Genomic DNA, 27,386 nt, shown 5'->3' on the forward strand with positions numbered 1-27,386 from the left:
CCCCAGGTGATTCGTGTGCACGGCACATTCTCAGAAGCTCTGATCTTGCAGATGCTGAGAACCATTTAACCCGCCTTCTCTTTGCACCTGAGCTTCTAGATTCCTGAGTATATTCTTTGCTCTTATTTTTTTATTATGATAACTTTTTTTTCTCTCTTTTGAGATGGAGTCTCTCTCTGTCACCGGGATGGAGTACAGTGGCACGATCTCAGCTCACTGCTATCTCCGCCTCCTGGGTTCAAGCAATTCTCCTGCCTCAGCTTCCCTAGTAGCTGAGATTACTGGTGCACACTACCACACCCCACTAATTTTTGTATTTTTAGTAGAGACGGAGTTTCACCATGCTGGCCAGGATGGTCTCGATCTCCTGACCTCGTGATCCGCTTGCCTTGGCCTCCCAAAGTGCTGGGGTTACAGGCATGAGCCACCATGCCCAGCCATTCCTTGCTCTTTTAGAGTAACTCACCCAATCACCTCAGGTGATCTTCTTAGTACTTTGCCAAGAGGTTTTATTCTTCATTCACTCAGCATTTCAGTTGAGCACTCCCTATGTGCCTGGTCCTGTGTTCCCCAGCACTAGGAGAGGAATAGAAAGAGTGCTAGGGTCTCCTGACCCTGAGAAGCTCCCAAAGTAGGGCCCCTGTTCCATCACACTGCAATTGGAGAGCAAGACTCTGCCCCCTTTGACAGGCAGGGTTTGGGGAGGTCTTTGTAATTTTCTAGGGTTTAGGGAGAGCTACAGTTTGGAAGCATGTGTTTTCTGGAGGGTGAATATTTGTTTGTCTGCCTGGTGGTCAGTCTGTGTCTCATATTTCTCTGTCTCTGCCCCTTTCTCCCCAAGAAAACCAGGGTGTTGTCAATCCCACGTGGGTTCTTCCACAGTGTCTCCCCTTCCTGCCTCAGGGACCAACCTCTTCTACTCCTTCCTTCCCCTAGTCATTGGCTCTGTCCCACTCTCACCATCTTTTTGCATCCCTCATCCTGCCCCTTTCTTCACTTCACTTGTGGAATTCACAGGGCAGCTCCCCCATGCTCCTCAGCTGCACTGCATTCTGCCCAGAGGATGGAGGAGGCGCCCGGGCTTTGGTGCCTTCACCCCTGGCCACCCTGTGCTGTGTCCAGCTGCCACCTGCTCATTGCAGCTCCTCATTTGATGTCCTCCTCCTTGTCTGTCTGTCCATCTTGCACACTGAACAGAACATCACCACTTGATGTACTACAAAGCACCTCTGTACACAGTTGAGCAGGCTAAAAATCAGCCATTTGTTGAAATAAATGACTAAGAGTAACCCCTCCAACCCTGCTTAGATAGAAAACAGGTTAGAGCATAAAACGACCTGGAATATAGTATTAGTACTAGCAGCAGTAGTAATAGTAATAGTGGTAACCCCTCCAACCCTGCTTAGATGGAAAACAGGTTAGAGCATAAAACGACCTGGAATATAGTATTAGTACTAGCAGCAGTAGTAATAGTAATAGTGGTAACCCCTCCAACCCTGCTTACATAGAAAACAGGTTAGAGCATAAAATGACCTGGAATATAGTATTAGTACTAGCAGCAGTAGTAATAGTGGTAACCCCTCCAACCCTGCTTAGATAGAAAACAGGTTAGAGCATAAAAAGCCTGGAATATAGTATTAGTACTAGCAGCAGTAGTAATAGTAGTGGTACTGTTGTCATTTAATACCATGAGCTGATTAGACAGACCATTGAGTTTTAAATTCAAAAAGAAAAACAGGGCTAGGGATGGTGGCTCACACCTATAATCCCAGTTCTTAGGGAGGCCAATGCAGGAGGATTGCTTGAGACCAGGAGTTCTAGACAGCCTGGGTAACATAGTGAGACCGTGTGTCTACAAAAAAATTTTTTAATTAGTTGGACATGGTGGTGGATGCCTGTGGTTCCAGCTACTCGGGAGACCTAGATAGGAAGATCGCTTGAGCCCAGAGATCGAGGCTGCAGTGAGCTGTGGTCACAAAACGCCGCTCCAGCCTGGACAACAGAGAATTATCCTGTCTCAAAAGAAAAAAGAGTGGATGCGGGGAGGGGAGGGAAAGGGGGAGAGAGAGACAGAATAAGAACTGGAAATACCATTTTAACTTGTTTTGTAAATGCCAAGCAGTTGCCCTTTCTGCCACTAGGTGATGCTCTTGTAAACAATGAAACCTAGCAAAGATGCCGTATTTGGGGACAATTTTTTAAAGCTTCCTTTTACGTAAGTGAAAGTCATTCTTTTTCAGTCCGAAAACTTGTGTACAACTTCAATTCCAAAATATTCTGTCTCTGAAATGCCTTCCCATCCATAACACCCTACCCACAACCAGCAACTTGAACACCGTAAGGCCAGACTCTTGTCCTCTGTATAGCTGTGTTTCTCCAGTGGTCTGTCACTGAATATTTTATTCAAATAGATTCTGATTATGAATCATTCTGTGTGAATATGATACAGATTTTGTATTTAAATTAAGCTCATTTGAACTCATTAGGAGAAAGAGAAGCACCAATTTTATGAAAAATCCTTGGGTAAGGGCTGGAAATAAAGGTCGAGAGAGAGGCAGTAGCAGCTGTCTTTTGTCTGGGTTTCACTGAATGACTTGGTCTCTGTGATTTTCTTCTCACTTCCCCTTGGATGAAGTTAGGATGGGGCAGAGTCTTAGAATGTAGGAGAGCACCATATTCAGCAGCTCTGTAAGGTGTCTGTGCTGGGCCTGTGACTCTGGAAGGGGCTGGTGTGGGTGATGCAGAGATGTTAAGGGTCCTATCCTGTACAGTGACAGTGAGGATGGCTAGTCCTTGTGACCTCGAGAGGTTAGAAATGGGGGTCTTGGGAATGGGCTCTGCATAGCCTGGAGGGGGAAGAAAAGCTCAGGACACGTATCAGTCAGTCTTCTGTCTGCTAAGTGAGGGGGAAGCTCTGTGACCCCGGGCAAGTTACTCAGCCTCTTCTGACCTCAGTTTCTTCACCTGTAAACCGGGAGTTAGAGCAAAAGAGCACAGCGGTCTGTTCAGTTCTCATCATCTGTAATTCTCTTAAGACAGCACTGTCCCGCGGGACTTCCTACAGTGGGGAAAATGTTCTCTAACTGCACTGGCTAATACAGGAGCCCCTGGCCGCATGGATCTAGTGAGCATGTGGAGTATGGCAGGCTTTTTGTCTTTATTTAAATTTAAGTAGCCTCATGTGACTAGTGGCTACCAGACTGGACAGTGCAGCTCTACGATACAGAAGAACTATATTAGATAGAGGAAAATTAAAGATGATCACAGCATGGCAGTTAATGGATGTCACAGGCAAATCATGCCGACTAGGAATAATATAAATCTCCTGAATCCACAATAGTCTCATTTCCTTTGAGGAGGCAAGAGTCCTATGAAGCAGAACCATCAGCAGAAATGAGACAGAAGGAAAAAAAGCTTTCAGAAGGGATGGACCGTGCATCTGCGTGAGCCTGCCTGGCAGAGCCTGGTTCACTAATGAAGCCACCAGAGTAGCTGGGCACATTTCCCTGTCACCCTTCTAAAGCAGCAGGGAAGGGAGTGGAGTTTTCAGCAGTTCCTGGATCCACCCTGCCTCCTATCCCTTTTCCCCAAAACCATGTGACCTTGTCTAGGCCAGGTGCGGGCAGGGGTGGTCTGTGGGCCGTGGGTGTGCCCAGATCCCACTGATGACCTGTGCAGCTGAGCTTCCAGGGAAACATATGGCCCTAAAGTGCCAGGCCCCTACATCAGTAGTGTTTGCTCTAATAAAATTTTAACCCAGTTACTAATATCTCCTCCTTCCCCATGATGAAGGAGTTTATCCGAGAACAATCCAGCACAAAGCTACCTGACCCAGAAGTCATCCAGTTCTGTGTCTCCATCTTCAAATGCTCCAGGCTCCTGCTCACCTGATGGCGTCGATCAGCAGTTCTTAGATGACTTCCACAGGGTGACCAAAGGGGGCTCCACCGAGGACGGCAGCCAGTACTACTGTGACAAGGTGAGCAGGCGCAGGTGGCCAGGTGACCCACCCAAGCTCGAGGCCCCTTGTGGGCAGCTGAGTAGCTCTGACTAAATGAAAATCTCTTATCACCAACTGCTGGAGAGAGATGTGATGTAAATGACCACTTTCAAACGTTTTCCAGAATGATAATGGTGACGGTTACTTAGTCTTGATCCGTATCACACCAGATGAAGATGGAAAATTTGGATTTAATCTTAAGGTATGTTGTGTATTTATAAAGGAAGCTTTATGCTGTGAAGCAATCTTTTGATGAGTTTTTAATTTTCAGTAGAAATGTGCTACATTCTTAAGCTACATAAGGAAATTGTTTCAACCCTCCCAATTGAGAGTTGGGTTTTTGTTTGGTTTGGGTATTTTGGCCTTTTTTTTTTTTTTTTTTGAAAATCTCACTCTGTTGCCCAAACCCGGAGTGCAGTGACCCGATCACAGCTCACTGCAGCACCGACCTCCCTAGGCTCAGGTGATCCTCCCACCTCAGCTGGGACTATAGGCATGCACCACCACACCCGGCTAATTTTTTTTTTTTTTTTTTTCGCTCTTGTTACCCAGGCTGGAGTGCAATGGCGCGATCTCGGCTCACCGCAACCTCCGCCTCCTGGGTTCAGGCAATTCTCCTGCCTCACCGGCTAATTTTTTAAATATTTTTTGTAGAGATGGGGTTTCACCATGTTGTCCAGGTAGGTCTCAAACTCCTGACCTCAAGCGATCTACTCACTTTGGCCTCCCAAAGTGCTGGGATTACAGGCGTGAAGCACCACGCCCAACCTAGAATTGAGAGGTTTTTTTTAATGTGAACTTAGCAGATGCCAAGTGCCAAGTTCCTGCTCTGTGCCTGGCACTGACTGTGCACTAGTTTCATAGCACCTTCTTCAGTTCTGATAACAAGCAGTAAGGTCAGCATTTTAAACCCATTTTACAAATGAATACTGAGGCTCTGAGAGATGAGGGCACACAGTTGGCAAATACATCTAGCTGCTTCAGGAATGCCATTAAAAGAAACCCTCAGCATTGCTAAAGCTGATAAGAGAAAACAATTCAAGTTCAACCACCACTCCCCTCCCGACACCTTTAAGCAGGATCTGCAAACTGAACCCATAGGCCAAATCCCATCTATTTCTGTAACTAGTTTTTTCGGTAACAGCCACACCCATTTGTTTACTGGTGGGTTAATGGGTGCAGAGATTAGCAGCTGCAACTGAGCTCTGACTCCCACAAAGCCTCTCTGTGGCCCTTTACAGAAGCATTTACTCACCCCCTACTCTAGGACAGAGTGAGGGCAGGTGGTCCACGACCCCCCAGCTGCCGTCATGCACAGCCTCATCTGCCCCAGCAGCTGTGTGAAGGAGTGCACTCACGGGGTGTGCCCCTTTCCCAGGCCTCACTCGCCTCTGCTGAAAGTGCCCTTTTTCAGCAGCACTCATAAGACACGTGTGGAGTACCTCTCCCGAGGGTGTCTGCGTTTTTATGGAGGAGCTTGCCCTCTCTGAGTGCATCTTTTAGTTCATGGACTGTGGGGATGGCAGAGGGTGACTTCTGAACAGAGTCCTGGTCAGCCTGCTGGATCCAGAGGGGTCAGGCCTATTTCTGAAATGACGTGTGATTTGAATCGGTCATAGTGAAGTTTGAGGCCTCCCTGTACCAAAGACTCACATTTGTTGGTACCTATGTGTTGTTGATGCTGTGAGCTATTTAAGTATTATTTTTAACTTAAATTTTTTTTGTTGTTTTACTTTACAATGTTTACAGGGAGGAGTGGATCAAAAGATGCCTCTTGTGGTATCAAGGATAAACCCAGAATCACCTGTAAGTAAACACGTTCCATGTTATTTCTCATATTTGTTTTTCCCTAATTCTGACAGGTTTCTGTTTCTGTGTCCTGTTTCTTTTTTTTTTTTTTTTACCAGCCGCAAAGAATGTAGATAGACAAGTTAGATACACATCCCCGTGTTTTCTAGAACCTTCTGCTTAGTGTGGTCTTTGAAGCCATGGCACCCATGTTACCTGGGACCTCATTAGGATTGCAGAATCTCTGGCCCCAGCTTAGGCCTATTGAACCAGAATCTGCATTTTTAGCAAGAGCTTTGAGTGATTGGTGTGCACATTAAATTTTGAGAAGTCCTTTCAGGAGAAGGAAACTTAGGCAGTCTGCTGTTCTGCTCACTCTAAGGGACACGTGGGTCCCATGCCTCTTCTCACGACCTTTCCACCAGCGCCCCCTTTGCCCTCTGGGTAGGCCTTCTAAGAAGAGTGTTTGCTTTTTTCTTTCAATTTTATTTATTGTTTTTAGGCCAGGCCTAGTGGCTCACACCTGTAATCCCAGCACTTTGGGAGGCCGAGGCAGGTGAATCACTTGAGGTCAGGAGTTCAAGACCAGCCTGCCTGACCAACAGGGTGAAACACCATCTGAACAGAAAATACAAAAATTATCTGGGCATAGTGGCGCACGGGTGTGATCCCAGCTACTCCAGCAGCTGAGGCAGAAAAATTGCTTGAACCCAGGAGGCAGGTTGCAGTGAGCTGAGATCGTGCCACTGCACTCCAGCCTGGGTGACAGAGCAAGACTCCATCTCAAAAATAAAATAAAATGAATTTATTTTATTGTTTTTAAAATAATAAAATATTAAGCAATTTTTTCCTTTAATATTTTCATTAAATATTAAAGTGTACATACACAGGTGAGTATGTACACCTGTGCATACTCAGGGTGTACAACATGTGTCTTATTATACATATCATACTGCAGTCAAACAAATTAACATGTTCCTCGCTTTCCATAGTTAAGCCTTTTTTTTCTTTTTAAGAAACAGGGTCCCACTCTGTCACCCAGGCTGGAATGCAGTGTTGCGATCACTGCAGCCTCTTACTGGGCTCCAGCGATCCTCCTGCTTCAGCTTCCCAACTAGCTGGGACCACAGGTGTGTGCCACCTCACCTGGCTCCACAGTTACCTTTTAATCATCTGCCTTTTTAAAGCAGTAGGAGTCACTGTGCCTCCTTACAGCAAACCATTTTGGGATTTTACTCTGAGGCAGTCCTTAAGCTGTTGTCATTTACCTTTTGTTACTGTTTATGGTTTCTGTAGATTCCAGAAGGCTGGCTTTCCTGTACTGTTCACTTCATTGCCTCCCTCCATAATGGTTTTTGCCTCTGCAGTGAAGCTTACAAAAGCTTTCACCTTTGCACAACAGATAAATACTCACCTCTAGCTGGCAAATCACTTCCCAGCAGTCCATCTAGGAAACAAAAGGCTGGAAACAGTGTAGTTATATTGTAATAAGTGAAGGTTGACTACCACAGAGAAATGGCTTCAGTAATTTTTTTAGCCCTATTCTGAAGTGTTTCACAACTTATATTCTGAGCAGGACTTTAAAAATCTCACAACCATCTACCATGTCCTCATAGCAGTGGATGTGTTATAAAAATAATGACAATACTACCCGAGGGAGCGAAGGCAAACCTGATCATGGTCTCAAGTGTCTGGGAGCAGAGCGAGTCAGGGTTCTTCCCGGAGGACTGTGTTATGGTAACAGGAGAAACTCGCTTTTCCCCTCCACCCAGGCGGACACCTGCATTCCTAAGCTGAACGAAGGGGATCAAATCGTGTTAATCAATGGCCGGGACATCTCAGAACACACCCATGACCAAGTGGTGATGTTCATCAAAGCCAGCCGGGAGTCCCACTCACGGGAACTGGCCCTGGTGATCAGGAGGAGAGGTAATGGCCACCTGGGGGGGGAGCCATAGGGACGCTGCCCTAGCAAAGCCGGGCCTGCTCCAGCCCTTTATCTGCTCTTGAAAATGTTGAATTTGTAGCCAACATTTGCAAATCAAGAATCTTCAGATAATAACCTGTGTTTGGCTTCTCACTTGAAAAGTGTGAAGATCTGCCCACATGAGGCCTGTCCCCATGTGGCCAGCCTTCTGTAGGGAGGCAGCACCACCCACCCCCTTGCTACAGGACATGAGCCCCCTGCCCCTGATTCCTCCCAGGCCCAGTGCAGCCCACGTCATGCACTCCCTACGTGGCATGGCCCTGCAGACATTTGCATTTTCAGCCCCTTCTCAAAGGATAGGGTTATGTTTTATTAACATGTGTTTGATTTTTGTCAGAGAGGCAGTGAGGAGAGCAGGGCCTGACTGTCGGGGGTGATTCCTCACTCTGCCTCTGCAGGCTGGGGACCCTGCACGAGTTACATACCCAGCCTGTGGCTCAGCTCGCTCAGGAGTGAAGGAGGACAGCAGTGCTCCCAACTTCACAGCGTTGTTGTGAAGATTAAATGGCACTTGGGGCCAGGCACAGTGGCTCACGCCTGTAATCCCAGCACTTTGGAAGGCCAAGGCAGGTGGATCATTTGAGGTCAGGGGTTCAAAACCATCTTGACCAACATGGTGAAACCCTGTCTCTACTAAAAATAGAAAAAATTAGCTGGGCGTAGTGCCATGTGCCTGTAGTCCCAGCTGCTTGGGAGGCTGAAGCAGGAGAATCACTTGAACCCAGGAAGTGGAGGTTGCAGTGAGCCAAGATCATGTCACTGCACTCCAGCCTGGGTGATAGAGCGAGATTCCATCTCAATAAACAAATAAATAAATGGCACTTAGACTAGAAAGCACCTGGATCACTGCCTGATGGGGGCAGAGGTTTGAAGCACGGCCTCTACTGAGCATCGTATTGTTGTCTTTATAGTTGTTGTTATAAAATAATAGTCAAGTTCCTTGAACCCCCTGCACAGCTGTAAAATACTGGAAGTAAATGAAGGTTGTGCCTGCAAAGCCCTGGCCCTGCGTCTCTGCCTGCCTTGCACATGTGGCTCACACCCCACACTGCTGCGCTCCTGCCTTGGCTCTGCTCCCACTAGAACTCTCAGCCCAGAGCCACCAGGACCAGCTCGGACCCCACCTCCTCCATGAGGCCTTACTAGATCTCTCCGATCCATACCGGTGCAAAGTTGGGGTGGGTCCTGGCTTTGCTTTCACCTGTATTGTATTTAACACGAAGTGAGAATGTGTACTAAGGAGGCAGGGCTGAAGCACAGAGAAGGTGTTAGGACTAAGATAGCCACGTGGGAGGCTCCCACATAGAAATGGCTATGAGTTAGGGACTGAGCTCTCAGAAATGATGGTGTCACAGGGAGAGCCTGGGACCTCACCCCCATGCCTGGGGAAATGCCCATTTTAGGGAAGTAAATCTAAAAAACTGAGAAAGAAAGGGGGAGTTGGGATGAGTAGAAAGAGCAAGCAGAGACAATATGGTTTTTAAAAATACATTCTTTCCCTTTCCCCTACCTTTGACAAAAGCCTCTTGAGTACAAACACCATTATTTAAAATTAACCAGGAAGATTAGTATGTCATTTTATGTAATTAACACACATTGAATCATTCGCCTAGAAGTAGCATCTTTGGTGAAAATGATTACCCTGTAGCTTAATCATTTAATAAGATGTTTTAAACCATCTGCATTTAGTTGTCATCGGTGTGATTTGTTTGAGGGAAACTGATAAACCCAAGTGTTGCTACACAAGTCAGATGCACTGTCTTGTACGTTACAGCTGTCCGCTCATTTGCTGACTTCAAGTCTGAAGATGAACTGAACCACCTTTTCCCTGAGCCCATTTTCCCCATGTGTCCGGAGGGTGGGGACACTTTGGAGGGGTCCATGGCACAGCTAAAGAAGGGCCTCGAAACCGGGACGGTGCTGATCCAGTTTGAGGTAAGAGCCCCTGGGGGCTGAATCTTGAGGTCTGGGCCTGCCATGTCACCTGTTGGGCTGCCCCTGCCTCTGAGCCGCAGAGGAAATGAGCCCTTGTTTTCTCAGTCAAGATGATTATGTGTTTCGCAAACGAAAATAGTCAACTGAGTCTTTGTGAGGACTGACAGGTCAGACCTGTGCTTGCCATGGGGTAACAGGGCACAGCGGGCAGCCACCCTCTCAGGCTGGGAGCAGCAGGCAGGGATCAGGATGGCCACCCTCGCTGAACTCTGGCTCACCCTCTTCTTCTAGTAACGTTTGGTAGTCATGGAGAAACATGCCAGAAACTGAGGAGGAGGGACTCTGAGCATATTTAGCTGCCAACAAAAAAGCTCAAAACTCTCAGCAGTGGAAGGCAGTGGAAAGGCAGTTATGGGTGAGGAACCCAGGGTGGGTGAAGGAGCCAGCTCTCTGACTGCCCCCAGCCTTGTGCTGTAATTTGGGGCACAAGGATGACAATTAGTGTCATCCCATGAGGGCATAGTGTCCTGCCCTCCCAAGTTGCCCAGAACCCTATAAACACAAGTAGGAAACCAAAGTCCAACCCATCTTCCCCAGGGGAACCTGGGATCCACAGGATTCAGGCTGTTGAGAAAGGTACACATAGACATTTTTTATGAAACAACAGGGAACCAAGGAGACTCAGCTTTTAACCAGTTTTACTGATTGCAAACAGAACCAAAATAGAATATGTTCATCTTCCAAATTTATTTTCTTATTTTTAAGTATGTTTTTCTTTAAAAAACAAAAAAAAAAAACACAAAAAATAGCAACAGGGTCTCACTGTGTTGCCCAGGCTAGTCATGAACTCCTGGACTCAAGCGATCCTCCCGCCTCAGCCTTCCAAAATGCTGAAGTTACTGGCATGAGCCACCACACCCAGCCCATCTTCCAAATTTATTTAAAAGTAGAAGAAAACAGAGTCATTCCTATAATAAAAGAAATAACATTGAAAAGCGTAAAATAGGTCAACAAAAGAAAATAGATCATCATTAGAAATAACAGTCTGGGTTCATAAATTCAGGAAGAGGGTCTCACATGGGACTCAAAAACAGAAATCAACAATGCATTAGAAAACCACATAAAGGAAAAAGAAGCAGAACTCGGACATTTGTGAAATGTGTGTGACTGCAAAGTAATTCAGGAGCAGTAGGAATGTTGAACGTGAAGGAATGCAAAGCAGAAAGCTTGGAGTGAAAGATTAATTTTTTAATGCATGTGAAAATGCATTAAAGCAATGTGTATTGAACAGCAGTAGAAAGCAAAAATCACAAGTGAAAAAGTAAAGGTAACTGACCCAAACAATCAACAGGACATTTTTTTTATTTTATTTTATTTTATTTTATTTATTTATTTATTTATTTTTGAGACAGGGTCTCACTCTGTTGCCCAGCTTGGAGTGCAGTGGTGCCGTCTTGGCCAAAGCAGCCTCCATCTTCCAGGCTCAAGTGATCCTCCCACCTCAGCCTCCCAAGTAGATGGGACTATAGACGTGCACCACCACTTCCGGCAAATTTCTTTTTTATTATTCTTCGGTAGAGATGCAGTTTTGCCATGTTTCCCAGGCTGATCTCAAACTCCTGGGCTGAAGCAAGGCACCTGCCTCGACCCCCCAAAGTGCTGGGATTACAGGCATGAGCCACTGCACTCAGCCATTTAATATTTTTAGTTAATCATCTTGACACAATATAAAACAAAAATTATTTACCTTGTGTAAATGAAGTCTGGATTAAAAGGATAGTAACAATATTAATTACTTGGGTAGAACTAATAGATCTATTACTGAGTATTCTACAAAGGGAAATAGCCCTTCTTTTCAGTGGCCTACAGGAGGCTGTTCAGGCTTTTGGTTAAAAAGAAGAAAATGTAGAGGTTATCTCCCCTGGCCTTGCCTTGCAAAAAAGTTCACATGTTGAGCAGCGAAACTCATTCATACTTTTACACACTCCAAAATTGAAATAAGGAAGAACTTAAAAGCCAGTCTCAGCATATACTGGTTTTTTGGTATTAGAGAGGACGCGAAAGGCAGTGTGAAGTCATTTGTTCACTGATTTAGTGAGTGTGTCTTGGGTATTCCCCCAGATCAGGACCCTGATGAGGGAAGGAGAGGGGGGTTTCTGGCCCCAAGCAGTTTACAGTCTAACTTTAGTATATTTGAAGAGATGTATCATGATCACCAGAAACAGCTGAGGACCAAGGCAGGGTATGATGTTGTTATACAGAATATACGTTCTGCAGCAGCTGGAGGTGAGAAGACTCCAGGAGATCCTTGGAGTGAGATACGGGATTACTAAAGGGGTGGTTAGGATTAAGTGTGGTGGGGAGCATATTCCAGGAAAATCTCAGCCCAGACACAGACGAAGCTCATGGGGTATCAGATAGCATAAAGAGACAGGCCTACCTGGGTGGACAGCGCAGTGCAGCTTCTGGGCAAAGCAGTGCAGGTCCTGGGCGATGCCTCCAGGTGATAGACGTCCTTCAGCCCCGCCAGAACTAGTTCCAGTTTAGCAGACAGTCCACAGGGAGGCGCTGTGGGTTCTCACTGTGGAAAACCCAAAGGCTGGGGTTGCCAGTGTTCCAAGAAGTCTCTTTCACTGAGGTGGCTCCACTTCGAGGTGTGTTTTACATATTGGAAATCCCACAGGTGATTTCCTTTGACAAGTGTTCAACATTGTAAGTAGTTTTCAAAGGCATTAGAGATAAATACCCACCCTGTCCCCTACCTGTGTTTCTCAAAGGGTGACCCTGTGACCACTTGTATGGAGATCACTTGGGGAGTTTATTAAATCAAGGCCCCCCGACAGCCACTGGATGGGCTGCTCCAGGCTGGGACCCAGATACTTGTACACAAGACCAGCACCTGTTTGGATGCACACGCTGTTCCAGAGGGTGGGGCTGGGGGTGTGAAGATCGAACTAGAACCACTGGCTCACTGCTGGGCATCCGAGGTCTTGTCTTTGGAGGCTATGGTGGGATGATAGCATAAGAAACGAGAACGTATATGTTTTAGGGTTGCATTTCAGTGTCTACACATTTCCTTCATTTTTGTCTGTATATTTCCTTAAGTAGGAAACCCTTCTTTTTAATAAGATCATTGCAGAATTCCAAAATATAGAACCAGATGAAAGCAGCTCTTCTCTGTGACCTGCGATGGAGTCAGTGGGGTCCTCAAAGCCCAGCCTCTTCAGTCTTCCTTCACTGGCCCCCAGGGAAGCCTAGGCTAGGCCATCCTGTGAAAACCACTGTTACAGGTGCGAGATAGGTGTCTCACAGAGCAGCCAGAGGAGAGGAAGAAAGGGGAACCAGATAAAATGGGAAACTAATAGGAAAGGAAAGCTTTCATGAGCACTTACTATGCGCCACGGGCTTTGAGGGATATCACCTTAGGTAATTCTCACAGGAACCCCGTATAGACGCTGTCATTACGCCAGGTGTAGGCATGGGGGAACACAGTCTCAGACAGGTTATGTGATGTCTCCAAGGTCTCACAGTAAATGTCACAGGCTGATTGGAACCCAGGGAGGCCAACCCAAGAGCTGGTTGTTAGCTACTCTGCCATAACCTTTGAAAAGTACAAAATGCTGTTGATGTGCGAGGGTTATTAGAATAGTAGAACATCAGAGCTAGACAATATCTGAGAGGCTGTGTCGATACATGGAACCAGACAGATTTTAAATCCTGGCTCTGCCCTCACTTCCTCTGTGGCCTCAGGCGTGTCCCCTAACTTCAGTGGCCTCTGTTTCCCCATCTACAAATTGGGTATCTTGTGGGTCCATTGAAGAGTTAGATGAGATAAATACTTAATATGTTGTCTGGTATGCGGTAAAAGTGCCATGAAAAGTAACAGCTATTATTATTTATAAATAGAAGCTCCAAGATTCTGTAGAACATACCCAATGTCTGCGTAAGAAGTGACCACAGGCTGGACATGGGGGCTCAGGCCTGTAATCCCAGCACTTTGGGAGACCAAAACAGGGGGATCACTTGAGGCCAGGAATTTGAGACCAACCTAGGCAACATAAGAAGACCTCATCTCTACTAAAAATAAAAAAATTAGCCGGGCATAGTGGCACACACCTGTTGTCCCAGCTACTTGGGAGGCTGAGGTGAGCCATGTTGGCACCAGTGCATTCCAGCCAGGGTAACAGAGCTGAAAAAAAATAAAAAAGTAACTGTGTTGTGCTGTGTTTGGAGCTCTGGGTCATCTAATCCTGGTGTTCTGGTTCTCCACCTCCTCCAGTGTGGTTGGCAGGTGGGCATCCTGGCTGATGGGGGTGTACAATGGACAGGATTAGGAAGAGGAAGGGGCTGTTCTCCAACAGAGTCCCCCGCCACCACAAGTGTCCATACCACCCACTCCGTGACACAAAAGACCTGACCTGGGGTGGCCTTAAATTCCTTCTGTGAGAGCTGATTTCTATCAATGCTTGCTTTGAAGCATTTTTTTTTTTCATGAAGGGAATTCCCCAATCCCTCCTGTGGCTTTCAGTAAACAATCACAAGTGTATTCCAGAAAGACTTTGGTCCCATCTGTCATAAAATCACACTTAATATTTAGCATTTCTGTAGCACTTTGGAACCTAGCAAGTGTGGTGCACATATGTTGTCTCTGTTGACTCTCAGAACAGTTCTGTGAAATTGATATGGCGGCATGATTAGGATCACCCTTTTATAGATGGAGAAAATGAGAATCAGAGAGGCTGAGGGCCTTGCCCAGTGGCACACGACTAGTCAGAGATAGAGCCACAATTAGAATAGATGTTAAATATCTAGGCGAGGCACAGCGGCTCATGCCTGTCATAACAACACTTTGGGACTCATGCCTGTAATCCCAGCAATTTGGGAGGCTGAGGCAGGAGGATTGCTTGAGCCTCGGAGGTTGAGGCTACAGTGAGCCATAGTCATGCCACTGCACTCCAGCCTGGGCTGCAACAGAGCAAGACTGCATCTAAAAAATAAAAATAAAAAAATTGAGCTTATTGGCAGCACCTTACCATTGCTGCGTGTACCTAGCCCTCACCCTGTCCTCCTCCATTAGCCCTTCCCTTTGGTAGCCACGCTGTATGAGCCACATCAGTGGGAGCAGTTTGGTGGCAATTTTGATTGGCCCCAAACTGCCTAAATACTCTTTGTGTAACCAGGGTAGGGTGTTCCTCTTTCTCTTAAGTCAAGGAGCAGAGTTGGGTTCACACTGACCCCAGAATTACCACTTCCAGGAAGCTCTCCACCTTCAGGGAATTAATCAGTTCCATCACGTTTTTGGTTGTTCCTAAGAAAAACTTGCAGCTTAATCCACATGTTCCCTGAGTTGAAGTGTCCACTTAAGCAAAGGACAGGGTCCGTATTTGGTGTAGACTTTCCTAAATAAAAGCTAAGTGATAATGCTAACCTGTCCTTTTGAGAACCAGCTTCCCAACAACAAAGGATCCCTGTGTCCGTTTCCATCCAGTGACTGACAGCTTCCCTGCCTCCTTGCCCATTGTTATTAAGACCTCAAAAATGAGGAAGACAAGAGAATGCCTGCCTCCCTCAGCTGACGGATTATAGCAGTAGCTATAAGAGACCACCGAAGGTCATGTCAGACTCAGATACCCGGCCCCTTCACTCCAGCATCCACTATCCTCACCAAAGCCACAAACCATCTTTTTTCTTCTGACTCCTGTGTTTACTTACTCCTACATTGCCCATTATAGAAGATAGCCATTAATGTCAAAACCAGTTACTGACTGGCTCCTGTTACAATTATAAAAGGTGCATTGGAAGGGCAGAGGGAGCTGTAAACTTTATGAGGAGTTTAAATTGACACCTGTAGAAATTAATGAGAGCAATTGTATCTTCAAGATTAGAACCCTTTAGACCGAGTCTCATTCTGTCGCCCAGGCTGGAGTGCAGTGATGTGATCTCGCCTCACTGCGGCCTCTGCCTCCCAGGTTCAAGCGATTCTCCCGCCTCAGCTTGCTGAGTAGCTAGGACTACAGGCATGCGCCACCTTGTCCAGCTTATTTTTTGTATTTTCAGTAGAGATGGAGTTGCACCATGTTGGCTAAGTTGGTCTAGAACTCCTGACCTCGAGGGACCTGCCCACCTCGGCCTCTCAAAGTGCTGTGATTACGGGCATGCGCCACTATGCCCAGCCCAAAAGATTGCATTTCTAAAAACAGTTTTCCAAATAGTTTTTGTTTTGTTTTGTTTTTTTAAGAAAAGAAAACATCAGTTTAATGTGTCTGGGATACACAGAGAAAACTTGGGGCTTTGGAATGACTGTGTGTGCAGCATTTACATTTCAAGTGCCAGCAGCCCACCTAAAGGAAGTGCTGCCATAACACTTTGTTGTGTATCTGTCTGAAAGGGACTCTGCAAGAATACTTGTTAGGTTTGCCAGCAGTAGACTCTGCGTCTGGGACTGTGCATGAAAGCGGAGAAGGTCCCAGTTTACTAGCAATGATTTCAATTTAGCAGACCTTGCTGGGAAGGTAGGTAGAAGCTCCAAGACCCCTCTAGATGGTTTATCTTGCCCTCTGGCTGGGTCAGATATGAAGGAATAGGGATGTTCCCCATGTGGATGAGCTGCCCATGAGTAGTGAACTGTTAATTTGTCTACCAAGGAATACTAGGAAAACAACCTCTTGGGGTGGGGATTTAGTGAAAAATGAGTTACCCTCAGCTTAGTTATAGGGCACATGTCCAAGAAAGCTGAAGTTGCTTTGAAATTCTCTTGGCATGCTTTATTCACATGGTTGACACCCATTTTTGAAAGCAGCAGATCCCCATTATTCCTTCACACTACACATTTTTATTGAGCACCTAGTATGTGCCCGGCACAGTGCTGGCCTGGGGTCTATGGCAGTGAACAAATGAGATTCTTGCCTTCCTAAAGATAGCAGCCATAGTGGCTGATACAGGAAACAGCCATTTGAAACTTGGTTCCCTGGAGTCAACTCTAGGTTTTTGTGGAGGGTATGAAACGCAGTCTGCTTCTGCTCTTTGCTGTCTCCTTACCCACGGTTTCCTTGATTCCCGGCCCCCCTTTTTTTTCCTGTCCTTTTCCCGTTTTCTTCCTCCTTGCTGGGTTCTCAGCCTTCAGGAATTCCCCTCTTGCTGTTCATAGAGTTGATGGAGTTCTTGCTTCCACTGTGCGGGGTCTTGCCCACATCCTCTGGCTAGAGCCAGTTGGGTGTATGAAGCCCTCATCTGAGGGATATGACTAGACTGCACATCTTAGGTTGAATGAGGAGATTAGAGCCACCTGATGCCCTCTCTAATATTATAGTAGGTGACTTATTCCAAGAAGAAATATTTAAGCCAAAAAACCCAGTCGTCTGATCCATCTCCCCGTACCACACTGGAGAGCATCCACTCCCACCATTCAAATTGTTTGTCTTTGGAGGCCAGAGCTGGTGATATTGATACTGTAATTTCAATCCAGTTGTTCCTTAGCAACCCCTCCTAGCCAATCTTTTTATAATTTACCTTTAGTTTCAGAGCTTCTTTATAACTGTACTCTGATAGAATGAGAACAAAGGATGTTAGGACATAAAAATTAACGACTTTTCATAAAATTCAGTAGTTTTGTCATTCTGTATCCCGGTGACCCTGCCTCTCAGCTTCCTGGTGGCTCCCATTCTAGGACAGAGTCTAAGGAATCTGTAGCCAGGAGCTGCTGTCTGCCTCCCACTTCTTCAGCCCAGGAATAACCAAAGCAAATTGTTTACTTTTCCAATGAATTGGAAAATGAAAAAAGAATGAAGTTTCTCATTCTCATTGCGTCAGGGATGGAACGCAATGTGTCTCATACTCTGGCCAATATCACAAAGCCTTAACTCATTGCGTTCCATCCCTGACCCTTCCAGAAAGACATACCTGTGTTCCCCACACTCACTTTCCACTCTGCCCCTCCCACTTCTCAGAGCAGTGTTTCATACCCGGACTGCCAAGCAGCCCACAGGGCCTGGAGAAGAGCCAGTGCATTTAGGAACTTGAGGCTGGGCGTGGTGGCTCACACCTGTAATCCCAGCACTGTGGGAAGCAAAGACAGGTGGCTCACTTGAGCTTAGGAGTTCAAGACTAGCCTGGGCAACATGGTGAAAACCCATCTCTACTAAAAACATTAAAATTAGCCAGGCATGGTGGCGCATGCCTGTACACAGATCCCAGCTAGTCGGGAGGCTGAGGCAGGAGAATCGCTTGAACCCAGAAGGTGGAGGTTGCAACGTGAGCCAAGATTGCACCACTGCACTCCATCCTGGGTGACAGAGCAAGATTCTGTCTCAAAAAAAAAACTAGGAACTTGAAACCTCTTTTTTTTTTTTTTTTTTTTTTTCCTTTTTTGAGACAGGGTCTTCCTCTGTCACCCAGAATGGAGTACAGTGGCATGATCTTGGCTCACTGCAACCTCCACCTCCTGGGCTCAAGCAATCCTCCCACCTCAGCCTCCCAAGTAGCTTAGACTACAGGAACATGTCACCACACCTGGCTAAATTTTATATTTTAGTAGAGATGGGGTTTCGCCATGTTACACAGGCTAGTCTCGAACTCCTGAGCTTAAGCTATCTGCCCACCTCAGCCTCCCGAAGTGCTAGGATTATAGGCCTGAGCCACTGTGCCTGGCCAAAAACCAACTCTTAAGAAACGAAGTGTTTGAATTGTGTTTCTACTAAATTGCTTCAGTCCTATTCAGTGTTAGTCTTTGCAAAGCAAACAAAAATATGAGTGTGTTGTCAGATTTTCCAAAGGCCAAACAACCTTAACTTTGATTTGTTCATCTAGCTTTTTGTAAAAATTTTGTACTTTTTATAAATAGATTTCTTTTGTTGTATTTCTTTTTCTCACTTTAGTCATTTGAAATTAAAAATAACAGTTCTCATTGCAGTACTTCAGATAATTCAGAAATAACCAAAGTAAAATAGTCTCCTGACCCCTATCCCCTTCAGTTTCTTCCTCTTTGTTATAATTTGCAAACCACAATTTTGTATGTATCCTTCCATACGTGTTTCAGTGCTCATGCAGATACATTGTATACACATGCATATACACATGCAAGATTGTGTGTTTAAATGTGATATACACTGTGTTGCTATTATATGATCCTCACTGTATAAATTATTCAATACCTTGTATTTTTCACTTAAAAGTCCATGAATAGATATCCTTCGAAATCTGTACTTTCCACCTGTCATATCCTTTTTATTACTTGCACAGAATTTTCTGTAAGACTGTACTATCATTTAAGTCAACATTTCTTCCCCTTTGGGGACTATCCAGGCTGTGTCTGGTTTTCTGAGAATAAATATTTTGTTGCAGATAAACTTCCGTGACATGTATCTTTATGTATTTCTGTTGAATAAAGTCCAGAGTGTGCACATTTAAAAATTTTTAAACACTGCCTGGCCGAGCATGGTGGCTCATGCCTATAATCCCAGCACATAGGGAGGCCAAGGCAGGTGAATCACTTGAGGTCAGGAGTTTGAGACCAGCCTGGCCAACATGGCGAGGCTCTGTCTCTACCAAAAATACAGAAATTAGCCAGATGTGGTGGCACGTGACCATACTCCCAACTGTTCAGGAGGCTAACACATGAGAGTCGCTTGAGCCTTGGTGGGAGAGGTTGCGATGAGTTGAGATCACACCACTGCAGTCTAGCCTGGAAGACAGAGTGAAACTGTCTCAAAAAACAAATGTAAACACTGCCAGAGTACTTTTTAATATATGATTTATCTTAGTACTTTACAAATTTGTCAACAGATCATTACTGCTGAGTTACATTTAAAGTCTTAATGGTAATTAAAGCCTTTTTCTATAACTGTGCTTTTCTGCTTGACCATCTCAAGTTGATTATATTTACACTTTTGTTGTTTGAAAAAAAAAATCTCTTTTTCACACCAAGTTAGCTTTACTATGTTCACTTAATTGTATATTCACTTAATTGTTGATTACATTCACTTAGTGAGAACTAAAATGCCATCTAGGTAAATTTAACTCAGATGCCGCCTTTGCCAGAGTCAACCCAAAACCTCCAATAAACGATTAGTTTATTCCTAAAATGAACTCATAGAGTTTATTAAAGACTGCAGAGATTTAAGAAGTCGTTCAGCTACTTGATGGTTATGAACTGAAACTGTAAAGGTGGTGAGTAGCCGAGCTCTTGGAGTGTTTGGAAATTCTAGACATTTGGCAAATGTATAAGATAGGGGACCATTATCATGACCCAAATTCTCCACATTAATTCTCTGCTGGGGAGTTCTGTGCAATTTGTTTATTTAGTAAAAGCAAAAAACAGACTAACAGAAGCCAGTTTACAAAACAATACAGTTTGCAAAAATATAGAAGGAGAAATCCTTTTACCCTCCCTACTGAAACTGCAAACACATCTTTATCAAGGCTGGGCCACAATTTAGTGAATTTATCATACGTCCCTGTAGGGCAACTTGGTTATATGTATCAAAACTCTTAGAAATCCTAGCACTTTCAGAGGCCGAGGCGGGTGGATCACCTGAGGTCAGGAGTTTGAGACAAGCCTGGCCGACATGGCGAAACACTGTCTCTACTAAAAATACAAAAATTAGCCAGGCGTGGTGGTGGGCGCCTATAATCCCAGCTACTCAGGACACTGAGGCAGAAGAATTGCTTGAACCTGGGAGGCTGAGGTTGCAGTGAGCCAATATCTCACTACTGCACTCCAGCCTGGGCAAAAGAGTGAAACTCCATCTAAAAACAAAAAAAAACCCTTAAATATATTCTTTAATTCTCTTCTTAGAAGTTTATGAGTAAAAAAATTTGAAAACAGCCTAATGAAAAAGTAGGATAAAAGTTAAAATACATTATAGTAAACTAGATTATTGAGCCATTAAAGATCATATGTGTAAAAAATAATGACATGGGAAATAGATACTATATAATAAGTGGAGAAAGCAGCTTGAAAATTAGGATCATTATTTCCCAGAATACTCCATTAGATGCTGAGATTTTCCACGGCCAGATTAGCTTGAGAAATGCTTAGCTGATCGTAATTAAATATTTGCATGATGCATTGCAGGACTTATCTTATTAGAGATTCATAGAACATAAAATAACTATTTTCCAAATTTCTTGACTTTGAAACTTTTTCTAAGTAATACTTATCTTCTTTTAGGACACTTAGGTTGCATAGAACACATGGCATAAGGAAGTGCCAATATGGCCGGACACGGTGGCTTACACTTTGTAATCCCTGCACTTTGGAAGGCCTAGGCAGGTGGATCACTTGAGGTCAGGAGTTTGAGACCAGCCTGGCCAACATGAGGAAACCCTGTCTCTACTAAAAATACAAAAATTAGCCAGGCATGGTGATACGCACCTGTAGTCCCCGCTACTCTGAAGGCTGAGGCACAAGAATCTCTTGAACCTGGGAGGCGAAGATTGCAGTGAGCCGAGATCATGCCACTGCACTCCAGCCTGGGCAACAGAGATCTTGTCTCAGAAAGAAAAAAAAAATGTGGCAATATGTTATTGAGTCTCATTTTTTGCTTTTAAAAACACAGTATATAAATGTATTATATGTTTGTGTATATATACTTCTGTTCATTTGTGTGCATGTAGGCACAGAAAAAAATAAGCTGGAGAAAATATATGAAAAGCTTATCTCAAGGTTGTGAAATTACTGATAATATTTTTCTTTATATTAGCTGAATTTCCCAAATCTTCCACACATATACACACAAAAATCACTTCCAACACTGAAAAAACTGTTTTTAACCTCCCATAGAGTTAATAAAAATCACTGGTAGAAAGGGATTAAAAGGAGAAACAGTCATACAGAAAAGAAAACATAAGCTTTGGAGTCAGATCCGAGTTCTTGTTTGTGATCTTGGGCAAAGCATTGAACTTGCAAAGTAAGAATACAGTTAATACCTCTTACAGGGCTGTTGTGAAAATCATGTCAGGCACCATACAGACATGTCTAATATGTGACTTTACGTTTGCAAAGATTTTGTTATTTGAGATTTTCAGTAGTGATTACATTTGTAGGAAAGTACCTCTGTAAATGAAGTTTACTATATATTGGGATAAACGTTTTTCCTGTAGAAACAGACTTCTGCAATGATGAATGAAGTGCTTTTGTTCTTAAAGGGTGTGGTTCACAGCGTTGAATTGGAGGGAAATGGTTCGAGACTAATTTAGATGATTTCCGTTTAATTTTGAGTCCGAATTCTTCCCCCCACCTCTTGCTTACAGCTCTTGTCAAATAGTTGTCTTGAAGACAGGGTTTCACTTAACCATGCTCCATTACCTGAGAACCAGTCCCTTCCTGTGGCATTTTTTCAAATTTAAAAATAAATAAATAAATAAATAAAATAAAAACTATGAAAGCGTTTAGTCAGTTTCTCATGGAACTGTAGAATTTCTCATTGGGAAGATTATCTTTTACTATATAACACATAATCACTTTAAAATGTTAAGATTTTGGTGCTGTGAATGATAAAGTATGTTTTCACACTTTTTTCATCTGATTTTTGCAATGCTTTCTTTTTTCTCTATTTCTCACATAGCAACTCTATAGAAAAAAGCCAGGTTTGGCCATCACGTTTGCAAAGCTGCCTCAAAATTTGGACAAAAACCGATATAAAGATGTGCTGCCTTGTGAGTATCCAGCATGAATGCCTCCTTCCCCCCTCCACTGAGATAATGTTTCCCTTTTTAAAACAGATTGTCTGGTATTCTGGAACGATTTTCAGTGTGTCTGTAAACACCACCGTCTTTACTGCAGCCATTTCAGACTCTGAACAGTTGGGGAATAGTGTTTATGCTAATGAGGCAGAGCTGCAGATGGGGCTGGGAACTGAACTCTGGTTTACTTGGTATGATAAAAATCATGCTCGGAATAATCGGTAATTTTTTCTCTTCCCTGCAGATGACACCACCCGGGTATTATTGCAGGGAAATGAAGATTATATCAATGCAAGTTACGTGAATGTAAGTTAGGAATCTGGATGATGCTAAAGAGCACATTCACCACTGTAACGATGATGATGAGGGCCTGTGTGGGGCTTTGCAGTTGACAGAGTGCTTTCCTGTTCACCGCGGCATTTCAGCACCACAGCAGCCATGGGAGGGAAGGCAGAATAGTCTCATATTACAGAGGAGGAAACGAAGGTTCGGAGAGTTAAAATAATTTGAAAGGTCACAAAGCTCATGGAAGAGGGGACGAGACTTGTTCTGTGTTTCTAATTCAGTTGTCCGCATGCCTCTATACTGAGCTGCTTCCATTCAGGTGTTTGTTTCTGCCAGTATTGTGTTTGTAACTGTTTCTCTCCATGTAATTAATGTCATCCTGCCTTAAAAAAAAAAAAGAGAAAAACAAAACCTTCCCTGTACATATAACCCAAAAAGAAAGTGGAATGTTTCACGTGTTATGGGAAAAGCACTTGTTTTCTTTCTCTCTGCAAGTGCCTCTTTAAACTTCCATTCCTTCTATCTGAACCTGGGGTCAGACTTTCTGTAGGCAACCAGATAGTGATATGTGGGCTTTGCATTTGAAATGTAACCACTTAAAAAGATTAAAAGCCACTCAGCTTGCAAGGTGGCAGGCAGATTTGGCCTTCAGGCAATACGTGGTCTGCCAACTCCTAAACAGACAGATAATTTCTCAGATTAAGTTCTCAAGTTAGAACAAATTGTCGAGAAATAAATTGTCGAGAAATGCCCTAATAAAAATTGGCCTCATCCATGATTCCACCTGTTCCAAAGCATCCATGGATTCATTGACCCTCACTTCAACATTCCCAGTATCTTAAAAGCAGAGCATCAGAAACGTTAGGGGCAGCAACATCACAAAGACCAGTCTTTTCATGCAATCCCAGGACTGAGGAAGCCATTTACCCAAGCACCAACCAAACCACGAATTAGAAGACTTCCTTTACCTTGCCTACCTGAGAGTGAGTGAATCCCAGTGCCAGCCCAAAGCTCAGCAGCTTCTGAGTGTTCTTTCATCAAAAGGACTCAGTCCAGAGGGGAAAAAGGAAATACGGAGCAGGACTATTTCTACCTGAAATGCTAATTTCAAAACATTTCAACATTTAATATCAAAATTGATCAACTTTATGATACAAGCAAGCATTGGAAGCCATGCAGAAAGCAAACTGCAACCAGAATTGGTGGCGTAAACCTGTATGGGTCTGTACTTTAAATAAATGTACAGTTTTCTATTTTGATAGAAAACTCTGCAGAGGGAAAGACGTAGGGGCTAGGAATGGTATATACTGTACTGCTAAAAATGTAGATCGCTAGTATTGATTCTATTCAGGATAGAGCAATGAAAGTCATTGAAACTCTTTTGCCATCACACAGATAGAGTTCTGATTTTTGCCTACTGAGTACCACACACTTTTATCTTAAAGATCTAATGCTGGTGTTGTCAGATCGTCTTTCAAGGAGTTTTAGAAGTAAAACTTTGTTCGATTTTTCTTACTTGCTTTGAATTGATAAAGAGATCATTTTCTGGTGCAATGCCAATTAGCAACCCAGTCCACCTTGTGGCAGCAACAGAGCCTAATACTTGACCAATTTCTTGCCAGATGGAAATTCCTGCTGCTAAACTTGTGAACAGGTACATCGCCGCTCAGGGGCCTCTGCCGCATACCTGTGCACAGTTTTGGCAGGTCGTCTGGGATCAGAAGCTGTCACTCATTGTTATGTTGACGACTCTCACAGAGCGAGGGCGGGTAAGTAGCCTGATTTCCAGTTCACATGTGTGCAGTGTCACACCGTGCTCTGTGGAGCGCCAATCTCAGTGCTGGGAAGGGTCATCAGAATCTCCTGGTCCAGCCCGTATGTGACCCTAAATCTCCTCTACAGAGCAACCAATACACACCCCCAGTGACGGGAAGCTCAGCCCTCCTCCTGCCCAGTCCCAGCTTGAATCCATTGTAACAGGCCAGAAGGCACTTCCCCTAGCCTTTCTTCATGTGTCCCAGAACCCTGGCAGTGACATGGCCTTGTCCACCCAGGACAAATGCTGGTCCTGAAAGAGCAACATGTGTGCCAGGTTCACAGTGGCCTTTGTAAAAAGTAGAAGTTACATCACAGCCATTTTCCGTAGAATCCGTTCAGGCAGCTCAGTGCTGTCCCTGTCTTATCCGTCTGGGCTTCAATTTTCCCTGTAATGTTGGCTCTGCCTTTTCAGCAGGAAGGTCATTCTTCTCCTCAGAGAAAAGGGAGCTCACCCCGCCCAGGAAAGGCCTGTTGTGTTAGGTTTGGTTGGTGACAGACGTTCTGCCCTGTGTAGCAGCCCCCTTCTTTCCCTCGTTTAGCTTCTTCCAGCTCAGGAGAAAATTCTCTTCCTGCAATCCAGGAGGCCTCAGCTTCCTCTGGCCGCTCCTGTGGCTGCTGCCCTGCCACCTCTGTGCTGCTGACAGCTCCCCTCTTTTATTGATGTCCACTCTGCACCTGAGCTTATCAGGGGTCTTCCTTGTGCCTCTGAGGGTTTCTTTGTTTCCCAGTGCTTTCCTTCTTACTGAAGCCATTCCAGCTGCTTCGTCAGTTTCCTGCATTAGCGATTCCTGTCTCCTCTGAAGTCTAGCATTCCCTTCACTATCCCTGACCCTGGAACTTAACCTCCTCTGTTTATCCATTTGTAGAAACCTGTTCTTCTGAAATCCAGGGTGCATGCTGCCCCCCTCTCCTGTTGCAAACTCTTGGATGACAGGATAACCTCAGCCCTTTATTCTGAAGGCCCTAACCTGTCCACGTCACCACCCACCAGTTCTTCCAGATTAGGAGTCCATTACTCCAGGCAGCAACTTTGCCCCTTTCCCTGACAGATGAAACTTTCAGCATCTCCCATTTGTTTTCTCCTGCATCATGCATTTAGTAAATTGGGGCTCCCAGCAGGTGTGCAGCTGGCCAGAGTCCATACCATGCCTTTAGCGGAGTAGGACTCCCCGCAGGTATGAGGCTGGCTGGAGTCCGCACCCCCAAGCTGCACTGCTCTTAGGTCTGCAGGTGCAGAGAGAGCCTCGAGCCTCCTTTGAAGCCTCATATCCCCAGCGATCAGTGGGACACTCCCCCATGACATATTTCGTTTCTCCCTTTTTAAATTCCTACCCAAAATGTTTTTCTTTGTGCTCTCCTTTGAGTCTCATGGGTTTCTTCTTAGAAACATGACTTTACAATTGAAAAAGTTATTCTCCCTCACTTTCCATCAGAGATGTTTCTTTTGGAGAGAAAGACTATTTTTTATGTCTGTATGTGAATAATACAGGTACTCTTCCTGGCCCCGCTGATTGACAGAGGGAGGGAGGGGCTTTGGGATCAGAGGACGAGTTTGAGTTCTAGCACCAGCGCTTTTCACTGTTTAGCCTTGCACAGGGCTCTAAGCCTCAGTTTCCTCATCACTAGAAAGGAGGTAGTAATGCCTGTCTCTTGGGGTTGTTTTGAGAATTAAGAATGAGCTACCCTTGACTGGCTGCCCATCCCATACTGGGTGCTCCACGTGGCGTAGTGAGTCAGGATCCTGCCCTCCTCATCTCTCAGGGCAAGGAGGTAGGTTTGCTGCTCTGGGCAACATTAGGCGCCCCTGGGTTGCCATGAGGATCGTGTGAGGTGACAGGATTAGGTTTGGGGAAGCACAAAGCTCTACAAACCCACTTGCTCTTGTTATCTGTTAAGGACACTTGTGTGGTAAAATGTGCACTTAGGCAACGAGGCTCTTCCACAGGGAACCGATCTCTGAGTCAGACTTCGTCAGCCCTTCTGGCTGGTTCAGCAAATGGATCTAGGCACCGATTCCTTCCACCTCCTGAACCCAGACCCTCCTGCTCATTTGTTGATAGGACACATCTACCCGAGTGTCCCCACATACAACATGCCCAAAGCTGAAGCTGTCAGCTACATACCTGCACCCAGGTGGTCACACATGAGCTCACCACTCTGGCCGGTGGCACCCATCTGCCCAGTCATCCAAGCCAGGAACCTGGAATCGGTCTTGGCCCCTCCCTTCTCTTCATTTCCCATGTCCGCTTACCACAGGCTGCCACCACTGATCTCCCTCTCTGTCCCCAAGACCCCTGCCTTCTCTCAGAGCTTTTGCATTTCTCTTCCAGGAGCAGCAACAGCCTCCTTGGCGGCTTCCTGGCCTAGAGGCTCCCCCTCCCCACGTCTGGTCCATCTGTTGGCACAGCTTTCAGTGAGACCTTTCCAGAGGGTTGTCTGGGCCAGCCAGGTCTCTGCTCAAACCCTCTGGTGGCTCCTCACATGCACCAAGCAGTCTCACCTTGAGACCGACTTGTACCTTCTGTGCAGGTGTATCGTACTGTCTGTCACCCTGGGTATACCCTTGCCTCTTTACCTCTTGACCATGTGTGTCCCATTCTCTCTGCCTGAATGATCCACCCTTGCCTTGCCAACCTGATGGAGACCCTCGTCCTTCAATGCTGAGATCCCTGTCCTCTCTCTCCGGGATGTTGCCTCCCTCTCCTATGTGAGCCTTCCCTCTGTCTATCTTTCCTTTTTACCACATTCCCCACACCAGATTTGAGAGCACCTTGAGGACAGTGCCTCATCCTGCCTAATTCATCTCTGCATCCCCAGGGATGTTGATTGACTAAGTGAGCAAGAAAGCAAGCTTTTCACCATGAAACCTTCTAAAGTTGGCCCCTGACTCCC

General features: G+C 45.1%; 1 protein-coding gene across 6 annotated transcripts in view; it reads left to right on the top strand.

Annotated features, from left to right (window-relative positions):
• PTPN3 (protein tyrosine phosphatase non-receptor type 3) overlaps positions 1 to 27,386 on the top strand; it is a 124,972-nt gene that overhangs the window by 88,335 nt on the left and 9,251 nt on the right. For all 6 annotated transcript variants that reach the window (XM_017498546.2, XM_017498549.2, XM_017498550.2 and 3 more), the window contains 8 exons: positions 3,793 to 3,979; positions 4,125 to 4,202; positions 5,750 to 5,806; positions 7,561 to 7,717; positions 9,550 to 9,710; positions 22,274 to 22,364; positions 22,636 to 22,697; positions 24,299 to 24,445. In XM_017498546.2, coding sequence (XP_017354035.1) covers positions 3,793 to 3,979; positions 4,125 to 4,202; positions 5,750 to 5,806; positions 7,561 to 7,717; positions 9,550 to 9,710; positions 22,274 to 22,364; positions 22,636 to 22,697; positions 24,299 to 24,445 — 940 coding nt within the window. The remainder of the gene's footprint in view (positions 1 to 3,792; positions 3,980 to 4,124; positions 4,203 to 5,749; positions 5,807 to 7,560; positions 7,718 to 9,549; positions 9,711 to 22,273; positions 22,365 to 22,635; positions 22,698 to 24,298; positions 24,446 to 27,386) is intronic.

Source organism: Cebus imitator, unplaced genomic scaffold, assembly GCF_001604975.1.
Source record: "Cebus imitator isolate Cc_AM_T3 unplaced genomic scaffold, Cebus_imitator-1.0 Scaffold244, whole genome shotgun sequence".
Classification (NCBI taxonomy): Eukaryota; Metazoa; Chordata; class Mammalia; order Primates; family Cebidae; genus Cebus; species Cebus imitator.